General features: G+C 41.5%; 1 protein-coding gene across 1 annotated transcript in view; it reads right to left on the reverse strand.

The window, feature by feature from the left end:
• Positions 1–25,180, reverse strand: part of LOC307239703 (carboxyl-terminal PDZ ligand of neuronal nitric oxide synthase protein-like) — a 174,135-nt gene that overhangs the window by 39,860 nt on the left and 109,095 nt on the right. Inside the window, exons 6-7 of the mRNA XM_080013228.1 lie at positions 17,843–17,984; positions 14,932–15,116 (exon numbers count right to left, since the gene is read on the reverse strand). Coding sequence (XP_079869354.1) covers positions 14,932–15,116; positions 17,843–17,984 — 327 coding nt within the window. The remainder of the gene's footprint in view (positions 1–14,931; positions 15,117–17,842; positions 17,985–25,180) is intronic.

Raw genomic sequence — 25,180 nt, forward strand, 5'->3', positions numbered from 1 at the left:
TGGAGGGATTACACTACCATTCTCTGTAGTCTTATACTACACTGTATCAGCTATAAAGAGAGGCCGTCTGCACTTTGGAGCTGACTAGAAGAGCAGACACACTCATCCCTGGTCTTTTGTCTGTGAAAACTTCCCCTACTTTGAACAGCAAGGTAGCCCGGCACAAATGGCTGGGTCAGTGAAGTGCGGGCCATTTGGCCCAGGAGATTTATATGACCTGAACTCTGTTTCCCTAAAAGGTAGATTGGACAGAAAATGTTTCTTAATGAATGTGTAACCACTATAACATTTTTCCTTAGGTGATTGTGCAGAACAATACCACTCCTGTCTTTGTGAGATGCATAATAACAAAGTTATGTTAAAATATGATCAGCTGTCTCTCCATTTACTGAGCTTGGATGCCTGCTAGCGGCCAGTGTTGGTGTTACCCCAAGCCAAGATTTCAACCTAATACAACACATTCATCCTCTGGCATTTCAAAGACTCATTCTGTGTGCGATTTTTATCTGTGCAGTTAAAAGACTTACTGACATTTTCCTTCTTGCATCCCAAAGATATATTTTTCGTATGTGTTTATTTTCTTGTATTACAAAGATTCATTCACGTATGTGTTGTCAGATTCTTGCATTCCAAAGAGGTGTCCACGTGTGTGATTTTGTCTTCTTTTATCTCAAGATGTATTTGACAAACACGTCGTAATACAGAGATTAAGGATTGAAGGAGATGGGATGTAAAATTCAGATCATAGAATAGGGTTTTGAATGCCTTGTGTTGAAGAGGAATGCCCGCTTCCATGGCAAACTAACAGGCTCGCGAGAATTCCCCGACCAATGGGAACCTCTCACAAAGCCCTCGACAAATGGCCATTGAAGGGGGTCACTTCAGGTTCCGCCCACTTGGAGGACAAAACCCCTGGAACATGACCACTCCTTTGATCCCAGGATCTCATCCTCTCACGGCCATGACTGTTAACTGAAGGGACCTAACTTCCATTTACCTGGCGCGATGGAACGCCGCATAACTATTAAGGAGCAGTGGGCAGAAAAACAAACCGCCAAATGTAGATCCAGAGCCTTGGGCCAAGGGCATCGGCAGGTGTGGGAGGAAACTGCTGCACCCAGGGGATACCAATGTGAACATGGAGAGAAGATGGAAACTTCAGGCAGAATCGTGCATGTATTTGGATTTATACAAACGCATACATTAAGTGACAAGCAAACAGAAAGGCTACCGCAGTTCACTATTCAGATGCATTCTCACTTGCTCAAAATATAGCAGACCAAAAGGCTCTGCCATCTGTCCCTAAACATCCTGTCCTCTTCACGCACGCACACACACACACACACACACACACACACACACACACACACACACACACACACACACACACACACACACACACACACACACACACACACACACACACACACACACACACACACCCACCCACACCCACACACACACACACACACACACACACCCACACACACACACACACACACACACACCCACACACACCCACACCCACACCCACACCCACACTCTAATAGCTGGTCTATAGTAACCTGGGTTCATGAGCGCAGAGAGCTGACAGATTGTTCAGTGTCACTTCATAATCAGTAGCAAGGCAGAAAACAACGCTAGTGCGTGGTAGAGACTCTGTAGCGAGAGAGAAACATGGACAGAGGTGTTTCTATGTGCATGTTTGTTAACTGTTTGTTAATGTCTATGACTGAGACAGAATGAAAGCAACAGGAGGCAAAGATGAGCCTGACTCGGAGTAGCATTCAAAAACAAAATTAATTTGTTCCAGTATTGAAAAATCTCTCTCACACTCTCTTGGTTATTCGTGCAGGTCGGCCTCTCATCCAGTTAGCTAGAGAGCTACTTAGGCAGTCAGCTACATGTGAATGGAGGACTTGAGGGGGCTGAATAAACTTCATGTGAGGAAAGTGATGTCATGTTTGGTTTTGTCACTCAGACAGACATGCATACAAAAAGGGAAACAGACAGACAAATATAAAGATGCTGTGATCAACAACACTCAACAACACAGAATGAACGTATCACGCTTTTATGCTCTATTGCTTGCTTAGATGGCCTATTGTCATTTCTTCAATTGCCACACTGAAGCCTGACTTCATATTTACATTGCATTTGTTTACATGTTTCAGTTACATTTTACATTCACTAATTGAGCAGATGCTTTTGTCCAAAGTGACTTACATGAGAGGCTAGAACCAATCAAAGATATACATCAGCCATTGGACCAACCTCAAATTTAAGTGCATGAGGAGCTGTTTCTTAATTAAATGCAAGAACGTTACATGATATTACATTATATAACATTATATTCGATCATTGATCAGACGCTTTTGTCTATTGTGAGTTAACACTTATTCATACAGTAATGGATGCAGCCATCCGGAGGAATTAGGGGTTTAATTGTCTTGCTCAATGACACCTTAGCATGCTACCCATACAACCTCCTGAGCCACTGTCCTGTTTACGAGTCAATCAAGTACAGCATTTTTGATTTGGAACATGGAACAAGGAAAAGCCAACCAATCCTGTTATCTGGTACCTTGATTATTAGTTTTGAACTCAATTAAAAATGATAGATCTCTATGCAATTTGTATAGCCTGGATATCAACTGGATCCAACTTTGTGATAATTATCCCCAAGTAATAAATCGGCCCAAGTAATTAATTGAATGACATTATAACAAATTGCATCTGGGGGTTCAGGGAGGTGGTGGAACAATGGATATCCAGGATATTATTCTGGGACAAACATGAAGTCAATCCCTCCCCCAACACTAATATCAAGGATGACATAAGCATAGTCTCGTAGGCACTGCAGTATAACTAAGTCAGCACAGTGAACCAATTCTCGACATAAATCAAGACACTGCCTCCTTTACCTAATCTCTGAAAGTACGTAGTTATTTCAAAGTTGGTAGTTTGGTAGTGAGCAAGGTAGCTGTGAGTATACAAATGTCCGGTGCGGTTTCAGCTCAATAAAACATACACAGTCTAATTTAGGTAATAGGCTTATATGTAAATGCAAGGGGGAAAGCCTAAGGCAACTCTTGATATTGCAGGGGGGTGTTTGATTGCATTCATGTTGGATGTTTTGGTAAAGGATTTGTCATTGCAAGGTGCTCAAGGTATACATAGGTATACATGATAGGTATACATTTCTCTCGGGCAATACTGTTGAGTCTAGAATTATGCATGGTTGGTCACACATTGCAATTGACAGCATGAATGGTTTATTCAGATTCAGGGGTAGAGAACGTCCTGAAACAAAGCAGACTTAGAGACTTAAAACAACTTGAAAACGGCCGTGATAGAGAAAGTTGTAAGGCCTAAGTTGATTGGCAGTAGTCTTGTGCCTGCCCTGTTATTTCTTAGTATGGCTGAGACAGGCCACAAAGCTTTACTCAAAAGGCAGAGCTACTGGAGGCTGCAGCAGTTGTCTTTTAGCCAAAGGTGAAATTGGCATAACTTTAATTAATTTATGTCCTCATAACCGGGCGCAGGCAATGGAAACCTAATCAAATTACACACAGATTACACAATTAGTAGTCATTAAAAGGGAACGGATAGTGGAGTTTGTCCAGTGTTCGGGTAACAGGAGAAAATTTGGGCTTTTGGCAAGAACATATGGAAGCCATAGAAGGACAGACTACAAGTTACTGTGATGAATTGAGCACTCAGCTTTGGGGAAACACATTTAAACTCCCATGCCTGTGCCATGTTGATCTGGGCAGCTGGTAGCATTTCAGGAGTGTCATCTGGCCCCTGGAAAGCATTCAATAGCTGTTTGGAGGAATCGGCCCGGCAATAGGGAGCAGCTACTACCATGTCTGTGCAGTGTGGAGGTTGTCAGCCGCAAACCTCATGAGTAGGGACTGGGAGATCCTGGGTGTTCTGTCTAGCAGTAGGAGGAGAGGCAGGCCAACTGAGGTTCTCATTACCCATTGGCGTTGATGAGCATTTGAGCAAGAGGGGTGACAAGCTTTGCAGCTTGTCTAACTCTTTGGTCCCATTACCAACACTTCAGGCCAGAGATCAGAGGTAGGACAGGATGGCATGAAAATTTCATGGACAATTGTGTGAGCAACGAAGGGCTTGGTTAAGGGTTATAAGGTTAGGACCCAGTCAAAAGTTTGTCCTTGTCTTACCTGTTAATATTTTTGGTAGCTCAGTTTAAAGAGTCCAAGATCAAGCAATTAATTAGTGATTGGGTATTATACAAGCTTTGGTCAGTGTCAGTGTCGTAAAGTCATAAACATAGCATCTTGCTGTAGTATTTAGAACAGGAAGCGGAAGTACAGTTATTAGACTACATGGCTGCTTCTAAGTGTCTCCAATGTGTTGACCTAAAATAAAGCTGACGGATGTAAATTTACTTTTTGCAATTCTTGTTTGGAGTTAGTTATTGTTGAAAAATGTCCGATACTGGTACTGTTTCTGTGCCTGCACCTAGTGTAATACCGATACCTTGACATAGATACCAGTTCCTTAATTATGCTTCTTTTAAAATTAAATTGATACTGGAAATAAAGATAATTTATTGTCTTAAAATTAAACATTTTTGTCTAACTTTTTTTTATTTTTATATATATATCCCTATGTGGCGGACCAAGGGGCTTGGTTAGGTTTCCTTCCCACGGCTTTCTTAATGTTTGTCTGTCTTGCAGAGAGGGATCGGCAGACGGAGCTTGTCAGCCGACGAGGAGCTAGTGAAGCCCTCATTCCTCCAGCATCACGACTTATGATTATTACTACTGTTTATCGTAATGGCCAGCGAGCCTTTTGGTTCCCATTTATTTAATAAAAACTTATGTCGGTGCCCCAGTGACAGAAAGACTCCGTCTTCCTCCCTAAACCCCTACTGGTGGGTAGATACACTCACACCCTTTTAACATAATATATAATAACAGTTACATTTTTGGCTCAGTGACCTGATACTGAAGATATTGATTCCTTAGTCATTTAAATTTGGCACGGAATACCACAAAACATTTTAATACTCGATAACATCAACACAATTTAGTCGATGCCAGGAAATAATTTTACATCCCAGTCTCAGCCCAGCCCAAGAATGATTAAGCTGTTTTCCATGAGCTTGTGTTGATATAGTTAACAAAACTGCAGTTAATTTTAATTTCAAATCACAAGATTCAGAATAATTGCAGCATCACAATACTTAATGAACTGTCACCTAAGAATTATGATTGAATTGAATCGGGATTTTCCAGATGATTGGCATCTCCCAAGCAGGATAGGCTGACACAAAAACAGGCTGGTTGGCTGGCAGAGATGTGGCCACAGGCAGACAGGTAAAGCAGGCAAATAAACAAACATAAAGTGAAACCGGGGCACAAACAGACTGAACATAGCATAGCGAGAGACAGAGAGGCACAGTGACAGGCATACAGGTACACATACAAATCATCTGACGACAAACACAAGTTCGAGTTCACCCTATTTATATGTTGTCCCATGTGAAGGTGTGTGTATGCAAACACATAAATCAAGGATAAGTAAGTGTGGCAGTTTCGCCTACCATCCACCACCCAAGTTGCGTTTCAGGGACCCCCGGCACAGAGACACAGAAGACGGGGTTGTAGACACCAGTTATTATAGGGAGTGGGCTAGTTGGAATAAGCCCAGGAGCAGATAGAGATGTGTCATGACAGGGGCTCCTCTCCTGAGTGTGTGTGGGGATGGCGGTTTTACCTTAAGATTGTCTTTGAAAGGCTCTAGGAACACTATATTATTTACAAACTTTGGATACTTTATCAGTCTCAATTGAAATGAAAGTAAACAAGTGAAATAGGTGTGATCTGTAGATGTTCGACTCTGTAGACGCTATGACAACACTATGATTCCCTCCGCAACCTCTCCCAGATATAGTTGAAATAAAAATATTTACTCTTCAATTCCAACAGATGCCAGCTTTCATATGATTCTACAATTTGGGGAAATGGGGTAGCCTTAGTATTTTGTTATTATTTTGGAAATTTAATTTTACAATCCCAAAAATGGTGCATTTGCATGGTATTAAGAGACAAACTATGCAATTGTTACAAATCATGAGGTAATTCTACTCCTATAACAATAGTGCTCAAATTTTATTCTAAAGGTGCCACATTTTCTGAGCATGTGTCAAGTCAATTCATCCCTTACTCTACCATGTGAAGGTCACATTCTGGCCTTCGCAAGGTGCAATGTGCTTTTTGTTATGCTATCCACTGCTTTAAGGTTTATACCTTTTTTCCTGCTGCAATACTTGAACTATAAACAGGTTACAACAGAGATTGCAATAACTTATTTTTAAACTGGTCTGATAGCAGTCTGCTGTGTATGACTCCCCTCGGATCAAAAGATGCATAGACTGTTGACTCTGATTGTTACAGAAGTTTGTTGTACTCAAAACCAGGATACTCCCTTTGGGGGAAAAATGGAAAACATCATGAATGCTGCAAATTGGTGAGCTGTGATACAAACTAGCACAGTTAAGCAGGGTCAAAATGGAGACCTTTGTATATATGATACTAGGGGTGTAAACATTAACTGATATGTATTGGAAAATCTATACAACAAAGTCAGGTACAGTCAGATACGCAGATACATTGATTTAAATCCACAGATCCTAACCAAATTCATTATCAGAGGAGGAGAAAATGTCGGACACTGTAAACCAGGGGTTCTCAAACAGGACACAGTCATGTGTATCCCAAAACATCATTTGACATTAGGTCTATTTCTCACATTTCTACATAGGTGTTGTGGAAAAAGGAAACCAAACTCAAGGGAAATAGATTTAACATCAATTAAATTATCAACTAACATTGTAGCAAAACAAATCAAGATCAAAAATTAGATACTTATATATGTACAGTATATATTGCATCAAAAACATTATATATTTAAACATTTTAAGATGTAGGACACAAAAATTATTTAAAAAACGTTTTTTCCCAAAAACCTTTCACAGACCCCTTGGCTAAGTGCAGACCCCACTTTGACGATCACCACTGTAAACAATGCACTAGTCAGCCTCAGATCTCAAATTTGCAAGTACTTTGGATTCCACAAAACACAACAAAGGAAATGTTGACAAAGTGTGTCAGAAAGGATTACAGTTTGTCAGACAAATCATAAGAAAACACCCATATCTACTTTCAATGCTTGCACGACAGGCACGCGCATTTAATGCTACGTAACGATAGAAGCTATACATCTTATATTTTGGACTGAATTAGGCTACAGAGCCTAAAAAACTGCTCATTCATTCGGTGGTTGAACTAATATATTTACTTCCAACGTGTTGGGAACCTAATGTAGGCTCATTGCTTTAAGAATCTGTATTGTAAATAGTCAATTAGCACCGCTTTGATGCCACATTCGAGACCAACCAGATAAGAAATGTTACAATGTTAGTTAGTTGTTTAGTGTTAAGAATTTATCTATATAGTTTTTGGTAGCAACTGCAGACCCTGTATCTAGATGTGTACCCAATCGTTTGAGAGGGATGGATACACACAATATGATACAGTTCAACATTACATTACATTTCCAAAGCCTCGTAAAACTTCCCAGGAAAGCCCGCTCTCCGCTATCTTCCAGGATGGAAGCATCAACAACATCCTGTTACCCTGATGATACACAACTACTGTATATCATCATTCATTACATTTCACTGCATATATGTATGGAAGTATGTATATGTATGTGACAAATAAAAATCTTGAATCTTGAATATATCTATGTAGATCCAAATCATGGGATGTGTACACATTTCTTAAAGCGTTTGCATTCCATACAGTCCTTCCTAACACAGAAAGATGCTGAAAAATTAACTCATGCATTTATTACAAGTCAAATGGTCAACTGCAATGCCGTTTTGCTGGCCCTCCTTAAAAAGGCTACTGAGCGGTTTCAACGGATTCAGAACTCTGCCGCTTGACTTTCAACAAAAACAAGAAAGCCAGACCGATTCATTTTACCTGATTCAATATGAACTTAAATTGTTTTACAATAAAAACTTCATCCAATTGTGTTTATTTTCTTTTGTTTACATTTTCTTATTAAAATTGTAAGTTATTTTATTATTTTAGTTGATTGCGTTTCCTTTTTTTATTGATTGCCTTCTATTGATGTAAGCTGCATGTTGTACAGTACAAATATGGGTGATCATTATTATTAACCTGCTCAAAGTCTCTGCCTTTTGCCACTAAACCCCCTTTTTCTGGAGAAATATCAAAATAAGACTAAATAAAGACCCCCCCCCATACCAAAAAAAAACAATCTGTCTGTTTTACAATTTTTTAAGTTGTTCACCCACATTTTAATTTAAGTTCCCAGAGTAGGAACCAGATGTGAATATTCAAACAACATTAAGTGTGGGCACTTAGCTAAGGACTGATATAATTGGAGTGGGGGGTTGATGTTTCACATTTGAACAAACAAAAAATTGTCCGAGGGAGGGGACTGGTGCAACTTTGGATATTTCTTTGAGAGTTACAACCCCCCTCAAAACGACTTGTTTTACTATCAGAATTGGATCCAATTGGTCCGATAAAATTTGGAAAGTCTAGAAGAGCCTCACCATTAAATTATTTTATCCCATTCAAGCTAGCGAAGGGCTAAACCCGAAGTTTGCCAGCTCAACTGGCGGCAGTCTCTGGTGCGCATGCTCTATGGGTGCTGGGGCCGGTGGGGGATTCCCCAAGCTCTGGGTGACTCACTTTGTGAATCCAGTGACTCGAAAACCTGACTCTCTTTAGTCTAACCAGCCATCTCTAAAGTGTAACCATACTCATGTATACATTCTGTACATCTTTATCATATTTTAATCCTATATACCCATACCAATAATTTATTCTATGCATGATATTGCACCTTGTATATTCTGTACAAAAGTTTTGACAAATTAATTTTAATTTCTGCTTTGTATTTTAGGCTACTTGTCTATCTTTGACCATTTGAATTTTAAATTTTGTTTAACTTTACATTATATCATATTTTGTTATTATTTATTCATTTATTTTTATCCCACCCACGAAAAATACACGTAAATGCACTGGTGGAATAAACCCATTCTGATTCTGACTCTGATCTGTTTACGTGGCAGTATTAAGAATGCTTATGGTGTTCTAATACGCACAAAGGATTTATTTTTAAAACCAGGGAAGCAGCTCATACTTTACAGAGGGTCAGGCCAGGATCTTGTAATGCCCAGTTGTTTCTGCTGTCTTCCCATCAGCTTGCAGACTGTTTTAATAATAATAATTCCGCACCATTTACTTTTTTTTTTTCCCCCTTACACTGAGGGGAAAATTCACATTCAAGAATGGATTGCGCACCAATTGTGGCTGCTATTTGCGCTGTTTTAGCATCCTATTCACAAAAAAATATTGAGCAAATTATATACCAGTACAAACTAGCCCATAAAGTTTCGCTGCTGAGGCCAATTTGGCCCTGTTTGCATCTGAGTGCAATTATTCATGTGGCACTGCTCTGCCTGTTTAACAAATTATCAGTCTTAAATAAAATGTAAAATTGTAAGGAAATGATTGGAGGTGCTGCGCCGGAAATATGCAAAATCCTGACGGGGGGGGGGGGGGGGGGGGGTGAAAATAATGGAAATTGTTCGGCGAGGGTTGCAGGGGACACCTGATGACCCCGGGGTCCGTCACAACCCGGGGAACTTCCTTTACTAGGAGAAGCACAACAGGGTCTCTGCATAATGGGGTGAGGACCCTGGGTTTGATTTAGTATTTTTAGGTTTAGGTGCAGTGACTATCAAACATCAAAATAGTATGAGTAAATCTATAATTTTTATTTTTAATATATATACAATATATATATAGATTATATCTATCTATAAAATATATGATCTATATTTTTACTTAAGAAATTCTAGTTCTCACTGAATCTTAATATAACAATGTAGAAATGATGACAGTTGATTAAATATATTTTGCCCTAAAAGTTCTGGGCTGCTGCACGGGACAGGGCACGGCCTGCTGAGCTGTCCATGGTTCTGAGGTTCTATGCCATTTGTGGTTCAAAACCAGTTTGGACCACTTGATCGCTATTCCCTATACCTTTTAGTTGTTTTTTTGATATATTTTGAGTTTAATAGGAATTACAGAACCATTTTTGTCAACCTTTGTAACACCTTATATGTACAAAATCTTTTTCGAAGTTTCAACAAGTTGCTTATGGAGTGTGTTTTGAAAACCATGGACTGCTGCCCGTTCTGCTACCTACAGATGCCGTGACAGTAATAATAATTATAATAATAATGTCAAAATATAATTCACAGATCATTGGAAAGTATGGGTGTGACATCACTTATAAAAGTGCTTCAGTTGCATCAGAGAGCCTTTCTTTCCTTTTTCTTTGGTCTCACACAATTACCACCAGGTCTCTATGATTGTGTGTGGCTATTAGCGCCGGTGTTTGTGAATTGGATGCTATTTGCAATGAGGCTCATTTGCATAGAAAGGGGCCAATTTTGCACCAAAAGCATGCATAATACCTAACTGAAATATGTACAAATGGCACCGGCGCACCAAAAGCTATTTGTGTGGCAGCGCAGATAGTGATGCATTTCACCGTTTGCAGGTGCTTTGTGAATTAGATGCTTGTTTTTTCCGTTATTTGCACCAATTTAGTGGCCGCAAAAGCCGCACAATCGCTTTGTGTATTCACCCCTGAGGTTTCCCCAACCAACAGGGTATCCGTAGCGGAGAATTAATGATTTGAAGACTTTTCTCCCACTGACCCGTTCCTCGACATAGGTGAACGTCAATCTTCAGATATTAAAGGTGATTTGACTTTCAATCGTTATGTTTGACCAACGCCCAAACCAACGGTCCAAATCTGTACTGTCATCTTATATCTTATCTTAAAAGGAATGGATCAGTACTCCGTATTGATACGACACTGAAAATATTAGGATGTGTGAATCCTTGACAGGTAACTGTGTAGCTTTTAGTCCATTCTCCCCTGGCTCAGTTGTATTTGGTAACAATGAGTAATGGACAGATGGGAAAGAAAATGGAGGCAACACAAGAGACGAGGGAGCGGGGGGGAAAAAAAAAAAAAAAAAAGAGTCGGAAACAATTTCAAATGAAAAGGAAATTAAAAAAGGGAGGGAACTGAATTGATGAGGGAGAGAGAAACTAATATAGGGAAAGAGAGATAAATGAGGGGGATGAAGACTTGTCATCTCCCTCTGGTCTAGCTGTGATCACGCACACACTCAAACACGCATACAAAAGCAACCACCCACTGTGACAAATTGACACACACACGCCTTCACCAGCACACACAGATTTTCTCAAACACCTCAAGACACATACAAACAAATACACAGACAGTGGCGGTACAAAGAGTTCGAGACTTTCCATACTGCTTCAGAAATCTAACTTTCTGTCACCATAGCAGATTTATAGCTTCATCAAGGTCTCCCTTTCACAAGTTCCTGCAATACTCTGCTGTAAACATGGGCGGCTTTTTCTTTTTTTTAGCACACCGTAAAAGTTAAAGGGATAAGTTCACTATTTTTCAAACCGGACCTTATTAAAATGTTGGTTCCCATCATTTATAATTGTTCATATCGGAATGATTTATTATTCAGATAATAAAGACTCGCCTCACTTCTCACTGTGCTTAAATACAGTCCAATGGGTCAGACGTTTAAACCTTAAAAACACACGTTGAATCTGCTTTTTGAAAAATGGGAAACATGCATTATAAGTCACATGCAAGTGTTTAACTTTTTTATGTTCATATAAAACTGATATCAGATTTCATCCAATAGTTTTCACAACCATTGCAAAGCAGAAAGTTGGCTACAGTATAGTAGGTTGCCAGTAGGAAGCGGCAAAACTATCCGTTTCTAGTCTCGTATGTTAGCGGTGAGGGCGCCGAAAGAGCCAGTTGGCAGAAGTTCAAAAGAGTCAATAACACCGTGAAAATCCTGATAAAATGCATGGTTTGCAACCATCATAGAAGGACTGTCTGGCTATATTGTGAAGATTTTAGCTTTTTGTTATCATCATCATCCATGGTGTTTTTATGAGCTGGAATTACCCGTGCACGTCCCGCGGAACTGTCAGCTGATGCCTAATTGAGGAGTTGCTTTACTGACCTCTTCAGAAGAGTAGGGTATCTCCAGGGAGATGGAGAAGGACTTGGGAGACCTTGAACTGGAATCCACACCGAGGTTCTGCTTGCGTGGCGTTTGGATGTTCTCCCTGGGTTTGCGCGAGATTCCTTACGCTGCTATGGATTCCTCCCACCGTGGAGGCATGGTGGTCCGATAAGTTGTCTTTGTGTGTGAATGTGTGTTGTAACAAAGCAATGGACTAGCATCCAAATCTGATTGTGCTTTTGTAGGTGAGCTTTCTGCTAGTCAGATCACGCACCAAAGACAGACAGATAGAAAGGGCTTAAAATGCCGGTAGGAAAAAAAACTCAAATAAACTCTAAAATCGTTGATTCTGTTGTTATAGTGATCAAATTGACAGATGTGCCTTTCCATTCCATCCCAGTGAGGGAAATGCAAATGAAAATAGACGTGGACTATCTACTAACACTTACATTTGTCTTTTGTCATCCTGAATCACGAGTGTAGTTTACGTTTGACATAATTTGCTACGGTTTTATAGCACAGGAAGGATGGCCAGTTAGCTCAGACAGATCATCAAAAAGAAAGCAGTTAGCTGAAGAGCATATGTAGCTGTGGGGAGATGGGGAGATGATTCTCAGGGCGGCAGTACTTTCAATTCTTCAATCATTCAAGTTGTTCGCGGAAATATTGCTTACTGCAGCTTTAAACTAAAAGGGATGCCGTCCCCTCTCCTAAAAACACTTAACCACAAGCAAACAAAAAACATAAAACCAAAGTTAAGCTACCTCTGGAGATGTAGCCCAATTACTGTTTTGGCCCTGAGGAGGCATCAACGCCTTCCATTTCCTTAGACCTGTTGTGGCGGATGAGGATGCTATGTGCAGGAGTTAGTCAGTGGTCCAGATAGAATCGTGAAACAGATTTTAAAGAAAATTTTTAAGAAAAAACAGGACTTTGGCACATTGTATTTTTCTCCCATTACAAACAAAACAGGCAGAGAATTTGTGTCTGACGTCACCCTGGAACGTAGCTGAAGCTCCCCCCTACAGTTTGATATGGCTTATTAAAATAGAATAATAATTAAAATTTAAAATTTGCTGGCCATTTTATGAATATTAACACCCCATTTGCCCACCTAATGTCCAACACCATGACATAGGATTTGGTCATTGTTTGACACACACACACACACACACACACACACACACACACACGGTAGGATTAACATGTTCTCTAGGGTGGTTTGCGGCATGGGAGTGCTGTTGGTGTGTGTGTGTTTGCATTCTGATGGTGGTGGTGATGGGGGGCGGGCGGTGGGGCAGTGAGGTCAGTAGCCTAACTAGAGCTGACAACAAAAGAATGAACTTTTAACACTCGCAACCCACTTTCCCTTTCACGGGCTTCTTGGAAAACAAAAAACCTTCTGCAGTGAATTGCCTCAAACAGTCACATACACAAAATGACTTCTTTCAAATGGCTTTCTTACTATGGTGTCTAATCAAGCAGTCTCAAGTGTGACAAAGATAGGAACAAAACGAATGTAGGCTTGTCCACGCAGTCAGCTAAGATGTGCACGCACACAAACACACTCAGGCAGTGACCTGAGAACAGAGGTCGTTGCCCCGAGCGGGTTGTTTCAGTGATTTCACGCTGTTGCTTTCAATCAGCAGCCATATTGAAAGGCCTCATAACTCAGACACTAATGGGGCCCGAGGACTTGTTTCGCAGCAAAAGGGATTGAGCTTGTTTTCTCAAACTTCACACAGAGACCTGAGTTTGATGTACGTACAGCCTACTAGCAGGTCAGTGGAGGGTTTCTTTTTAGTTTAACCTCCAGTGGAAGTGGAGCAGAAGCTTACTTGCAAGGGCTCTCATAGGTCAATGGAAATCCGACAAGAGATTGGTGCGTAATGGGGTCAGTAATAATAATAATAATAATAATAATAATAATAATTAAAGATAATAATAAAAATATTAAAAAAACATCGAATGACATGAACAAATAATTATGTTGAAAAAAGCAATGAAGTCACAAAGTAAAGCTGACAACAGTCCTCACTTGCTCGGGTTTCACTGAAACGCTGCCCTCTACTACAGCACACAAAGCGACAGGGGGAAATCAATACGGATATGAAAAGATAAGGAGATCAGCACATACTCAATTGTTCCCCACTTACCATGGAGCCAAAGGTCCTCCGATGCGCGCACACGCACAGACACACACACACACACACACCCTTTCCACATCAAATCTGTACCAGAGTGTTATACTTTTGCCACCTCCATGTCTTGCAACAACACATACTGACCTCCCAAGTATGTGTACGTACGTGCAACCACCCACTCCTCCCCCAACCACAGTCCACCCACCTACCACTACACAACCCCACGTGCACACATAAAGTTGAGCCAGCGCTGTGTTGCTGCGCTCCCACAGTGGGCCCTGTTGTGGTCTGGGTGGGCAGCGACTGAGCGGTATCGAATCTCCAAAGCTATGAGCTTCCCGAAGTGGCGCCTGAGACACACATACACACACACGCACGCTTGAATGCACAACACATACACTGTCTCTAAATGGAAACCGAGACAGACACAGTAACAACATTTCAGCCAAAGTCGCCATTTGACAGCCAAGGCGGCTGTACAGCACACTCGTAGTAGGAATAAGTAATATCAGTGGTTACATGTCATACACACAAGAATATTCAAAGTCTAACCCTTCAAAAACAAACCATTGAAAGACAGAAAGCGTGCGCTATAATACTGACCTTGCTGTCTGTGTGGTCGTTGGTCTTGGCGTCCAGATCTGTGACTCCGCGGTTGTTGCAGTTCAACTCCTCCAGTGTCCCATCCGCCGCCGGCGTTGGGGGGCTGCCGTCCTCATCTGCGTCGATGTCAGTCTCCTCGGCAACACTCCCCACCGTCGCCATCAGTGTGCCTGTCGGCTCCCGAGCTGGGCCGAGGAGAGCACATACACACACAGGCAGATGAGCACGCACGCCTGCAGACACACGTACGATGTATACCCATATGCATGAGTATGTACACAGGCACCCATGGGTGGATGGACGGACGGACGGACGGTCAGACGGACGGACGGACGGGCACGCACACGCAGACGCACACACACACACACACACACACAAGCACACACATTAGATCATTTACCTGCACGCAAAGCAAAACAAAAACCAAAACGCTCACAAAACAGCAGCATTAAATGTGAACCCCATTACACTGGATAATGGACTTAACAATAATAAGTCCATTATCCAGCTTGTAATAATGGACTTATCACAAGCTGCAATTCAATATACATTTTGGGATTTAAAAGTTGTTTTTAAACAATAAATAAATAAAAAGGTCCTTCTTCCATGTCCTTGCTATTTCCCTTTTGAGCTGTACAATGCAAATGTGTTCTGTACTTCATGTTGAAATTCCACCCAGCAACGTTCTCAATCTGGCATCTCAGTTTCTGTTCAACTTTGGACATTAAAGAGAAACCTCCAAAGAATGTAATTTTACTATCGATCTGGGAGTCATGGTGACATTGATCAAATTGCCCAAACACAAAATTATTTCTCAGTGTATTGTTTTCATCTTCTGTCCCTACTTGATGAGATAGGTCAAAGTCATGTGAGGCAGTGTAGCTGTGCTGGTCAGTCAAGAAGACCCCCGTAATACAGCCATATTTGGCAAGCTGACTCACTTCTGTCCTTGTGTTAAAAGGACTTCCACCTTAAAATATCTTTCTACCTAATGGCCCAAACGATGGAGAATCCTTTCCTAATCTTTCAGTAAAATATCTAATTTGCAGTACAGAAGGAGGGGCTAAAAAACAGTTGGAGCCAGAATGTTAGGAGAAGCGTCATTAGATACAGACTGTCTATTGTCAAAATGATTCATAAATGGAGAGAATCCATGTATCCCTCCATCTATCTATCTAGAGCCAGTGAAACAATTTAGGCCCTGCTAAGAGGTATATGATTATTCAAAAATGTAGTAATGGTACTGTTACGTTCATCTATTTAAACTGCCTCCTTGGTTGTCAATGGTCAGAACTTATGTAATGTGATCTCTTTTCTTTGTGCTGCCAGACCAATATTTCAATCCCAAACTGACACAACGTGTGATGAATGACTCTTCATTAAATTAACTTTGCTGCCTTATTAGAGGACCTCGGCTAATATAATATCTGAAGGTGGAAGCTAAACGTTTGAAAACCACTCAGAGGTTCGTTTCATTTGCGCTGCTGGAAAGATTAACAGAGAGACAGTTTCATGTAATTAGTCCCTTTTAATAGTTCCCTTACAATCTCTGTGTAGTTCAAGTGTGGCTGCACAATGGAATGATTTAATATCTTCTTTTCAAAAATGCTACGTGATTATTCTGGCTCGCACAACTCATTCAAATTCATACAACCCATAAAAATACCTGCTGCTATTTCCATCCCATGTTCCTCCCTGCTAGTCACTAATCCGCTACTATCCCCCGGATTTCATCTCTCCTCTTATCTTTCCCCATTCTCTCTGTCAATGCCACAGTAATTAGCTCTCCAGAATAGCACTTTGGCTGTGCACCGCCTTCTTTTGTGCGTTTACAGTGCAATGACATAGACCTCTGTCTGTGTCTTGATGTGTACTGGCATGTGTATGGATCTTGTGTGTGTGTGTGTGTGTGTGTATGTGTGTGTGTGTGTGTTTTTTTTAATCGGCGGTCTGTGCAAACTCGCAGTGCAGCAGGTCTCCAGACTCATTACAATTTGAAAAGGAGCCAGTCTCTGGAGCTAAGCAGGGATAAAGGGCTGTTGGGGATAGGAAGGATAGCAAGGTGATGGGAGCGGTCAGACAATGCAAACCAGCTCCAAAGATCTCTGCGTGTGTGTCCACCACCAGTGGTTAATAGTTGGGTCTTCTCGCCATCAGACATACAGGGTTTCCTAGGACAAATCAAATGAATCTGTCCCTATCACCGTCTCTTGCTCTTCATCATCTCCTTGGACAAAATATGCAGCACAAACAATTTCAGAGGAATGTCGTTGTGCTGTGGTGGCGCATGGCTGTGTATGGAATGAAAGCTCTGTCTCATCGGTGGCCTTTCTCCTCAGGATGAGTCGTGTGTGACATTCACTGGAGCGCTGGCCTCTCACGCTCTCTGCCCTGGGGCACAATGTAACCACGGTGTAGGAGCGGGCATTGTTTGTGCCTGTGTGTGAAATACCTTTGGTTTCTGAGCACATTTTGTGAAGAAAAAAAAAAAAAAAAGGTTGGAAGCCGTGCATGAGGGAATGTGCCGGCATACTGAAAAGATATTCAATCCATCCTACTTTCGTTTCTTCAGAAGGAAACCTGTGGGAAAACTCACATGGGATTTGGGAAAAATGCAAATTCCCTCGCATTTTACCAGGTGATAAATGCCAATCGTAGGAGCACAGAAGGCATAAGAGTTGTGTGCAAAGAAGCCAAAGCGAACAGCAACATGTTCACATGTGTACACTATGATCAAAACCGATGACGTGCAGGCCCAATGTGTTCTCCCTTCAAGTAGAAGGAAATTGGCCAAAATACCCCCCCCCAAAAAAAAACCCCAGAATGGTAGAAGTCCTTTGTATCCAACTGATGTCTATTGCCTGTTTTGGCAGGGAGAAGTGACTAAAGGAATGTGTGTGTGTGCGCGTACCTGGACTGGATGAGTCATTGCAGGTCTTGTCCCGGGGGCCGTCGTCCTGCGTGTCAGCACTCTGCTGGGTGTGCTGCAGGCTGAGCTTGTGGCACACCTCAAAGGCCTGGCCCACCGTCCGCACGATGCGCATGGCCTGGCTCTGAGATGGATGGACAGAGAGAGAGAGATGGGATAATTGAAACATTTGTTCAAGTGTGTTAAGGCGTAAGGTTGTTGGAGACTGCTTATCTCTGGAGGCCAGGTACAAAAGAATGGCTGAGCTCTTGCCCTTGCTAGTACCAAGCCTTTTGTTACATTTGGATAAAGGAGGGGACTTTGAAAAGAAAGATGCAAGAAGAGGGAAAAAGTTGTCGGGAGTCTCGCCTTCGAGATCCACACTAACACCAACACCAACACCAATCCAGGGCTGCATCGATAGGAGGACTGGAACGTGCTCAACTTCTCCCAGGTTTTTCTCTCCATGTACCTGCAAGGTTGGACATGGCTGACACAGCGGTACCACAGTAGAAGTGGCCTTTTCATCCCCAGGAAAGTGAGCCAGCTGGCGCAGCAGCCAGGTCAGGTGCTCTAGGGGTGGGATGACTTTATATAGGGAGCGTGTGTGGAGTATATAGTGTCTTCAATTCTGTCTCGATGCGTCTCCCCGTCTCCAAAGCCCCTTAATCATCTTTTCTTTTGGCCCTTGCTCACGCATGGCCACCTTAAAAGCTTTGCACCTCCACGCCATTTCTAGTCCATTTTATTTTTCATCTAATGTCAGCACCCCCTGTTCCAATAGATTAATGAGTGAGTGGATATGGGTGCCCAGGTATTGGACCTCCATTAGTGGAATAGCAGAGCTCCTCAGGTTTGATGGGGGGGTAGGGCTGGGCAACGGCTACAGGTTATAGTCTCTGTCTTAAAGTGAGACTGCATTGTTGTGAGATTGACATGGTAACATTTTTTTTAATCCATTTTAAAATAAATATAACTGTGGTCTGAATACTTTTCGAGTACAATGAACATTGGAATGAGTGTTCTATATTGGGGTGGGGTGGGAGGGTGGTTTCATTTTAGTTCAAGTATCACACTTTAAATTATGTAATACTTCAATGTTAAGAACCCTAGTTTGATTCTCTAATAAGGGTCAAAGGCTGATGGGGGATTCTTTGACCTTTTGAATAACTAAGCAGTTATGTATTCGTATAAAATCATCAATAATGATCGTGATAACAGATTCCTCCGTACCACCTCAACTTAGGTGGGGGTCAGCCACGATCTTTAAAAAAAGCCCAAAAAACCGCAACCCATGACTAGGGATACACCGATCCAATACGGTATTGGTCTGATATTGACTTAAATAGCTGGATCTGGTATCGGTGAAAATGGGGGTGATCTATGTGGTCGATCCGCTGATCCGTTGAAATGGGTTTTTTTTTAACGCTATATCAATATATTTTCAAACAAAATATAGGATGAGACAATAGCGTTTATATCAATAGAGTATGATTTTGCAATTAAAATAATAACCCGTTTCTTCCGTAAAGCCGTGCCAGTGTTTGTGTCTCTCCCCTCTTTTCCTCACTGTCCGCACAACCCCGCCTGCACACAGAGCGAGAGTCGCTTTAAGCAAATAAATAAATAAATAAATAAATCACGGGTCGTGGGTTGTGTTTTTTGGGCTTGTTTTAAAAAAAATATGGTTGCTTGTTACGAACATCTCAAAAGCGTTTTTTTTTAATATAATATGGTCGCTATTTTCCCCGATGCAGAGGTTCCCCGGTGCCCGGCCACGGGGTATTTGCCACAGAAGGCGGGCGAAATTTCTTTTCACAAGTGAGGAGTGCAATTTTATATTAGAATTTGAATTCCTATTTGCAATAAACGCTTATAAAGAATTTTGATTCCTGTTTATTTTAAATGTGTTTGTTTTGTTTTTACCCGGTTACTTATTTGTATTTATTTTAGATTTAATGTTTACCTTTTATTCTCATTTGATGCAGATGCATTGTTTTATACTGAAATTTTAACTCCTGACCTGACATTTGTTGCTGCATTAAGTCAAGTCACACTTTATTTATAAAGTGCATTTCATACCAGGGCAACATAACGCGCTGTACAAAGGAATACAAAAAGGAAAGCGAGAGCGTAGTTGTCAGCTGGTCATTACAAAAGAATGCCCTTGAAACAACAGCAACAACAAAAGCAACAGCAACAACAAAAACAACAATAAAAGTGACTCCAAACACAGTGGCAACAACAGCAACAGCAGCAGCAGCAGCAGCAGCAACAGCAGCAACAGAAACAACAGCAGCAGCAGCCAGAGAAACAACAACAACGCACACACAAAGACGTCACCGGAACCGGAAGTGGTAGCGCTAACCGGAACCGGAAAAGTCACTCAGGTTAGAGATGGTAAAGTTGAGGTATAAGGTTAGAGATGTTTACCAATACCAGCAGCAGACAACTGCAGCAACAAAAATAGCAGCAACAGCAGCAGCAACAGTAGCAAAGCGAAGACATCACCAGAACCGGAAGTGGTAGCTCTCACCGGAACCAAAAATCTCCTCATCAGTATTGAGTCAACAGTGTGTAATATCTCATCTCAACGAAGTAACGCACAGAAAAGACGTCACCTGAACTGGAAATTTCAACTGTGTGCACCGTCTCAACCTAATCCAGTCACGGTCCTTTAATTAGCATCCTTAAGGTACGGATCAAGTTATCAATCAGACCTCGGGAGGGAGATCCTTTTGACTCACTCTCTCTCTGAAAACACACCCTTCTTATGATCCTCTCACTGTAATGTCACAACAGGAACAACAACAGCAACAGAAATAGCAGCAACAGCCACAGAAACAACAACGCACACGTAAAGACGTCAACGGAACCGGAAGTGGTAGCACTTACCAGAAAAGTCACTCAGGTTAGAGATGGTTAAGTTGAGGTATAAGGAGATGTTTACCAATACCAGCAGCAGACAATAGCAGCAACATAAAACAGCAGCAGCATCAGTATTGAGTCAACAGTGTGTACCATCTCATCTCAACGAAGTAACGCGCAGCAAAGACGTCACCGGAACCGGAAGTGGTAGCCCTCACCGGAAACGGGAATTTCAACTGTGTGCACCATCTCATCTTAATCCAGTCACGGTCCTTTAATTAGCGTCCTTAAGGTACAGATGAAGTTATCAATCAGACCTCGGGAGGGAGATCCTTTTGACTCTCTCTGAAAACACACCCTTCTTATGATTCTCTCACTGTAATGTCACGACGGAAACAACAACAACAGCAACAGAAATAGCAGCAGCAGCCACAAAACAACAACAACAGCAGCAACATAATCAAAACAACAGCAAAACAACAGCAAAAACAACAGACAGCAGCACACATGCAACGACCTCACCGGAACCGGAAGTGGTAACGCTCACGGGAACTGGAAAAATCACTCAGGTTAGAGATCTAAGAGATGGTTAATTTCAAGTAGAAGGTTAGAGATGTTTGAATTAGAGTATAAGGTAAGAGATGGCTAAGTTTAGGTATAAGGTTAGGGATTGTTATGTTTAGGTATAATGTTTGAGATGGTTAAGTTAAGGAATAAGGTCAGAGATGGTTAAGTTTAGGTTTAAGGTTAGCAGCAGCAACAACACCAACAGCAATGACAACACCAGCGGTGACTATACCAGCAGCAACAATAGCAGCAACAAAAACAGCAGCAACAGCAGCAGCAAGAACAACAGTAGCAGCAAGAGCAACAGCGCACAAGCAAAGACGTCACAGGAGCCGAAGTGGTAGCTCTCACCGGAACCAGAAACATCCTCTTCTGTATTGAGCCAACAGTGTGTACCATCTCATCTCAACGAAGCAACAAACAGCAAAGACGTCACCCAGAACCGGAAATTTCAACTGTGTGCACCATGTCATCTAAATCCAGTCACGGTCCTTTGATTAGCTTCCCTAAATTACGGGTCAAGTTTTCGTTCAGACCTCGGGAGGGAGATCCTTTTGACTATCTCTCTCCGAGAACACACCCTTCCTATGATCCTCTCACTGTAATATCACAACAGAAAAAACAACAACAACAACAGAAATAGCAGCAGCAACATCAACTCCTGCAGTAACATTAAAGATTTACACTTGGATTATAATTCCTCCTAATTTTGAAGATTTTTTACCAAGTTGCTGGTGCACAATTCTTTATTATTTTGATCATAAATAATTCATATATATATATATAGATAGATAGATTTAGGTCAAGCCTGATGTTGCCTTACATAAAAAAATAATGATTCCCAAATGAATAGGCTGTATTCCTCACAGTGAGGAATACAGCGCAATCATTTAACACTGGTATCAGATCGATACTGATAGGTCAATACCCAAAGCCCAGGTATCGGTACCTGTATCGGGACTGAAAAAGTCAGATCAGTGCTTGTGGCAGACCGATTAATCGGTTGGCCAATATGTGAGCATTTTGTGATAATTGGTATCGGCCGATGCCTGCGCTCATGAGGCCAATTAAAAAAAATATATCTGCAGACTAGTGTTGTCAAAAACTGATTTTCCTATACATAAAGATTCTGAATATTTGAACTTCTCTCTGACACTCATACACCCTGCCACGGTGCTCACATAGCCCCGCCTCCTCTCACTCACTCGCTGTCTTAACTGTCTCATTCATTTGTTATGATGTTAGCTCATTAAATACAAAAATGCAGAACCTCCGCGGCCGCTTTTGAAAGAAAATAGCAGGAGTGCGGTTTGGAAATACATCGCATTTTAGGCAAAATGTAAACCTAACTGAAAGAATTTGAGTGGAGTTTCTTTTTCTACAGTGCTGCACTGTGTTTGTGTTCCTGTGGCAATTTGACTGACTTTTTTATTTTGGATCTATTTATTTTTGTCTGTTTCCTAACTTGCATGAAACAATTTTCCAACACAACAAGATTCTCTTGAGTTTCGGTTCAATAAGGGAATGGAGCACACAGCCCAGCACACAGCGGACTGCAGATCACGGGCACCCTGATTCGATTCCTGTTCCGATGGTGGAAATCCGCAACCTCAATGCCCATTCACATTCAAGATGTGAATGTGATCCTTGATGCCCCTCAACTGCTCTACTTCAAGAGGGGTGACCACGGGTGAAACAAATAACATAAACATAGAAACGTCAGATGACAACACGTATCAACAAAACAGAGTTAATTAAGTCCAGGAAAACTGTAACAGCAATTGAGCACATGGCCTCTTCCTGTCATAGTTATGGCAGTAAATGAGGGAGAAAAGGAGGGATGTAACCAGGAGGGTGTTGGGGGTGAGTTCAAAGAAGGTGCATGTGGTGTGTGTGTGTGCCTGTGATAACACCACCTATATGTGTGTGATGTGTGGGCGTGTGAAGTGTCCACCGGTGAGTGTACGGGACTTGTCCCAATTGGTTCTGGTATATAAGGTCTATATTGTAGCAAAGGTACAAAGGTATTAAAGTTATTGTAGCGTCTCCAAGAGCAGCAAATTCTGCCGGTTAAACTTGTTCACAATGTGTTACTCAGCTGCAATGGAAGCCCTTTAGGTGGTTGCTTGTTCCATTCTGGACACGATGACCTCCAACAGGAAAAATCTGCTGTAGTGCAGTGTCAGGGTTTAGAAGGAAGGTGGTATTGTAGGGTCTTATGTTATCCCATTTTGGGGCAGCGTGAAGGGGTCCAGTTTTGGCAAAGCTTGATGACGTGTGTCAGAAATGCAGCGCTGATCGGATCCATGCAATCGATATTGGTTTGAACAGTTGCTCGTTGATGCGTTCAAAAATAACTTTTAAGTAATGGCGTTGGCTGTCCGGCGAAATTTGCAAAGTTATTATTAACTCGAGAAATCTGGTTGCTGAATTACAAAACTTTAGCGGAAACTACGATGATTATATAAATCAAAAGAGGAAAGGTAGACTCACAGCGCGCTTTGCAGGTCCAGACAGTTTTAAGTAAACTAAGAAAAAAAAAGTTACAAAAAGGAAATTTTGAGAAAAAAATAAAAATAAAGAAAAAGAAGACTTTATAGGATGGAACTCCGGGTCGGAAGAAAACTTGGTGGAGAAAGTTGCCCGGGAAAACTCATTGACAAAATGGCAGTATGCTAGTTTTGTTACCAGGTGAAAAGGGGTGTGTCTTTAAGCCAGTCCCTTGGGATGACGTCATGTCTCTAAGCTCCGGTGGCCGTTCTAATGTTGTAATCATATTTTATTTTATTGAAGTATTTATTTTTCCCCACACTTCTTCCAAGACTGTCAATTGAAAGATTGAAACATAGCAACAAGACCGTGTCCAGAAATGTAATTATTTTCGGGGATTTATGAAAACATCCAGGCATTGCATACTTTAACATAGCACTTGTAATACATTCACTGAAGAATAAACATTCGTTACCAGGTCCCCGGGCGCATCGGCGAATGCTGCTCACTGCTCCTGGCTGCCCCCCCGGAGGAAGGAAAAGCCAGGATGGCAAAAATGCAGAGGCCACATTTCACTGGCCACCACCCCAAAAAAAGCATGTGCGTGCGTACGTGCGTGCGTGTATATATATATATATATATATATATATATATATATATATATATATATATATATATATATATATATATATATATATATATGCATGTGTGTGGTCATGTGACTAATAAAGATTCTTAAAAACGACTTGGCTTAGCACATTAATACTTGTACTATAAATAAAATAAAAATATATTAAAATACAACGCTTGATTTGAGGGTAGGAGAGACGAAACATGTTAGGTGAATCCGACACTTGTGGACTCGGAAGGTACTTATTATCGTCGGCCACTTGAGGTCCATGAAAGAAATACCTTGCGATCCTGAGGTTGGGATCTTAGTAATTCATTGGCATAGAACGATGGGGTTGTAATCCACTTGGATGGAAACATTTGTAGCGTACACATAGTTTGGTTACAGATTAACTTAATTCATAACTCATGTTAATACCATTCTTGCTAAAATCGGGGATCGGGGAGACTGTGCGACTTTGGTGGGAGACAATAGGAGAGGTGATGTGTGTGTGTGTTTTGCCAAGTGAGACTGAGGTTATCAGCACAAAGGCTGGGAGTCTCATGGGAGTTTACAGGTTTTGCAGACCCAAAATCTGTGTGATTGTGCCTTTAAAGTGTGTTATTGAATTTCCGTCAGAATGAGGCGGGGAGAGTTCCTCATGGAGTTTGGGGGCCCTTCCAGGGATCTGTCGAGGGGTTTCACAACTCGTTAATTGCTGGTCAGACTAAGTGGCTCTGTTGAGCTGGGAGCAAACAGTCCAGATGCCAGGCTGTAACCTGTTCCCCTTGTCAGTAGGTGAGGAT

This window comes from Zeus faber (assembly GCF_960531495.2).
Source record: "Zeus faber genome assembly, chromosome: 1".
Classification (NCBI taxonomy): domain Eukaryota; kingdom Metazoa; phylum Chordata; class Actinopteri; order Zeiformes; family Zeidae; genus Zeus; species Zeus faber.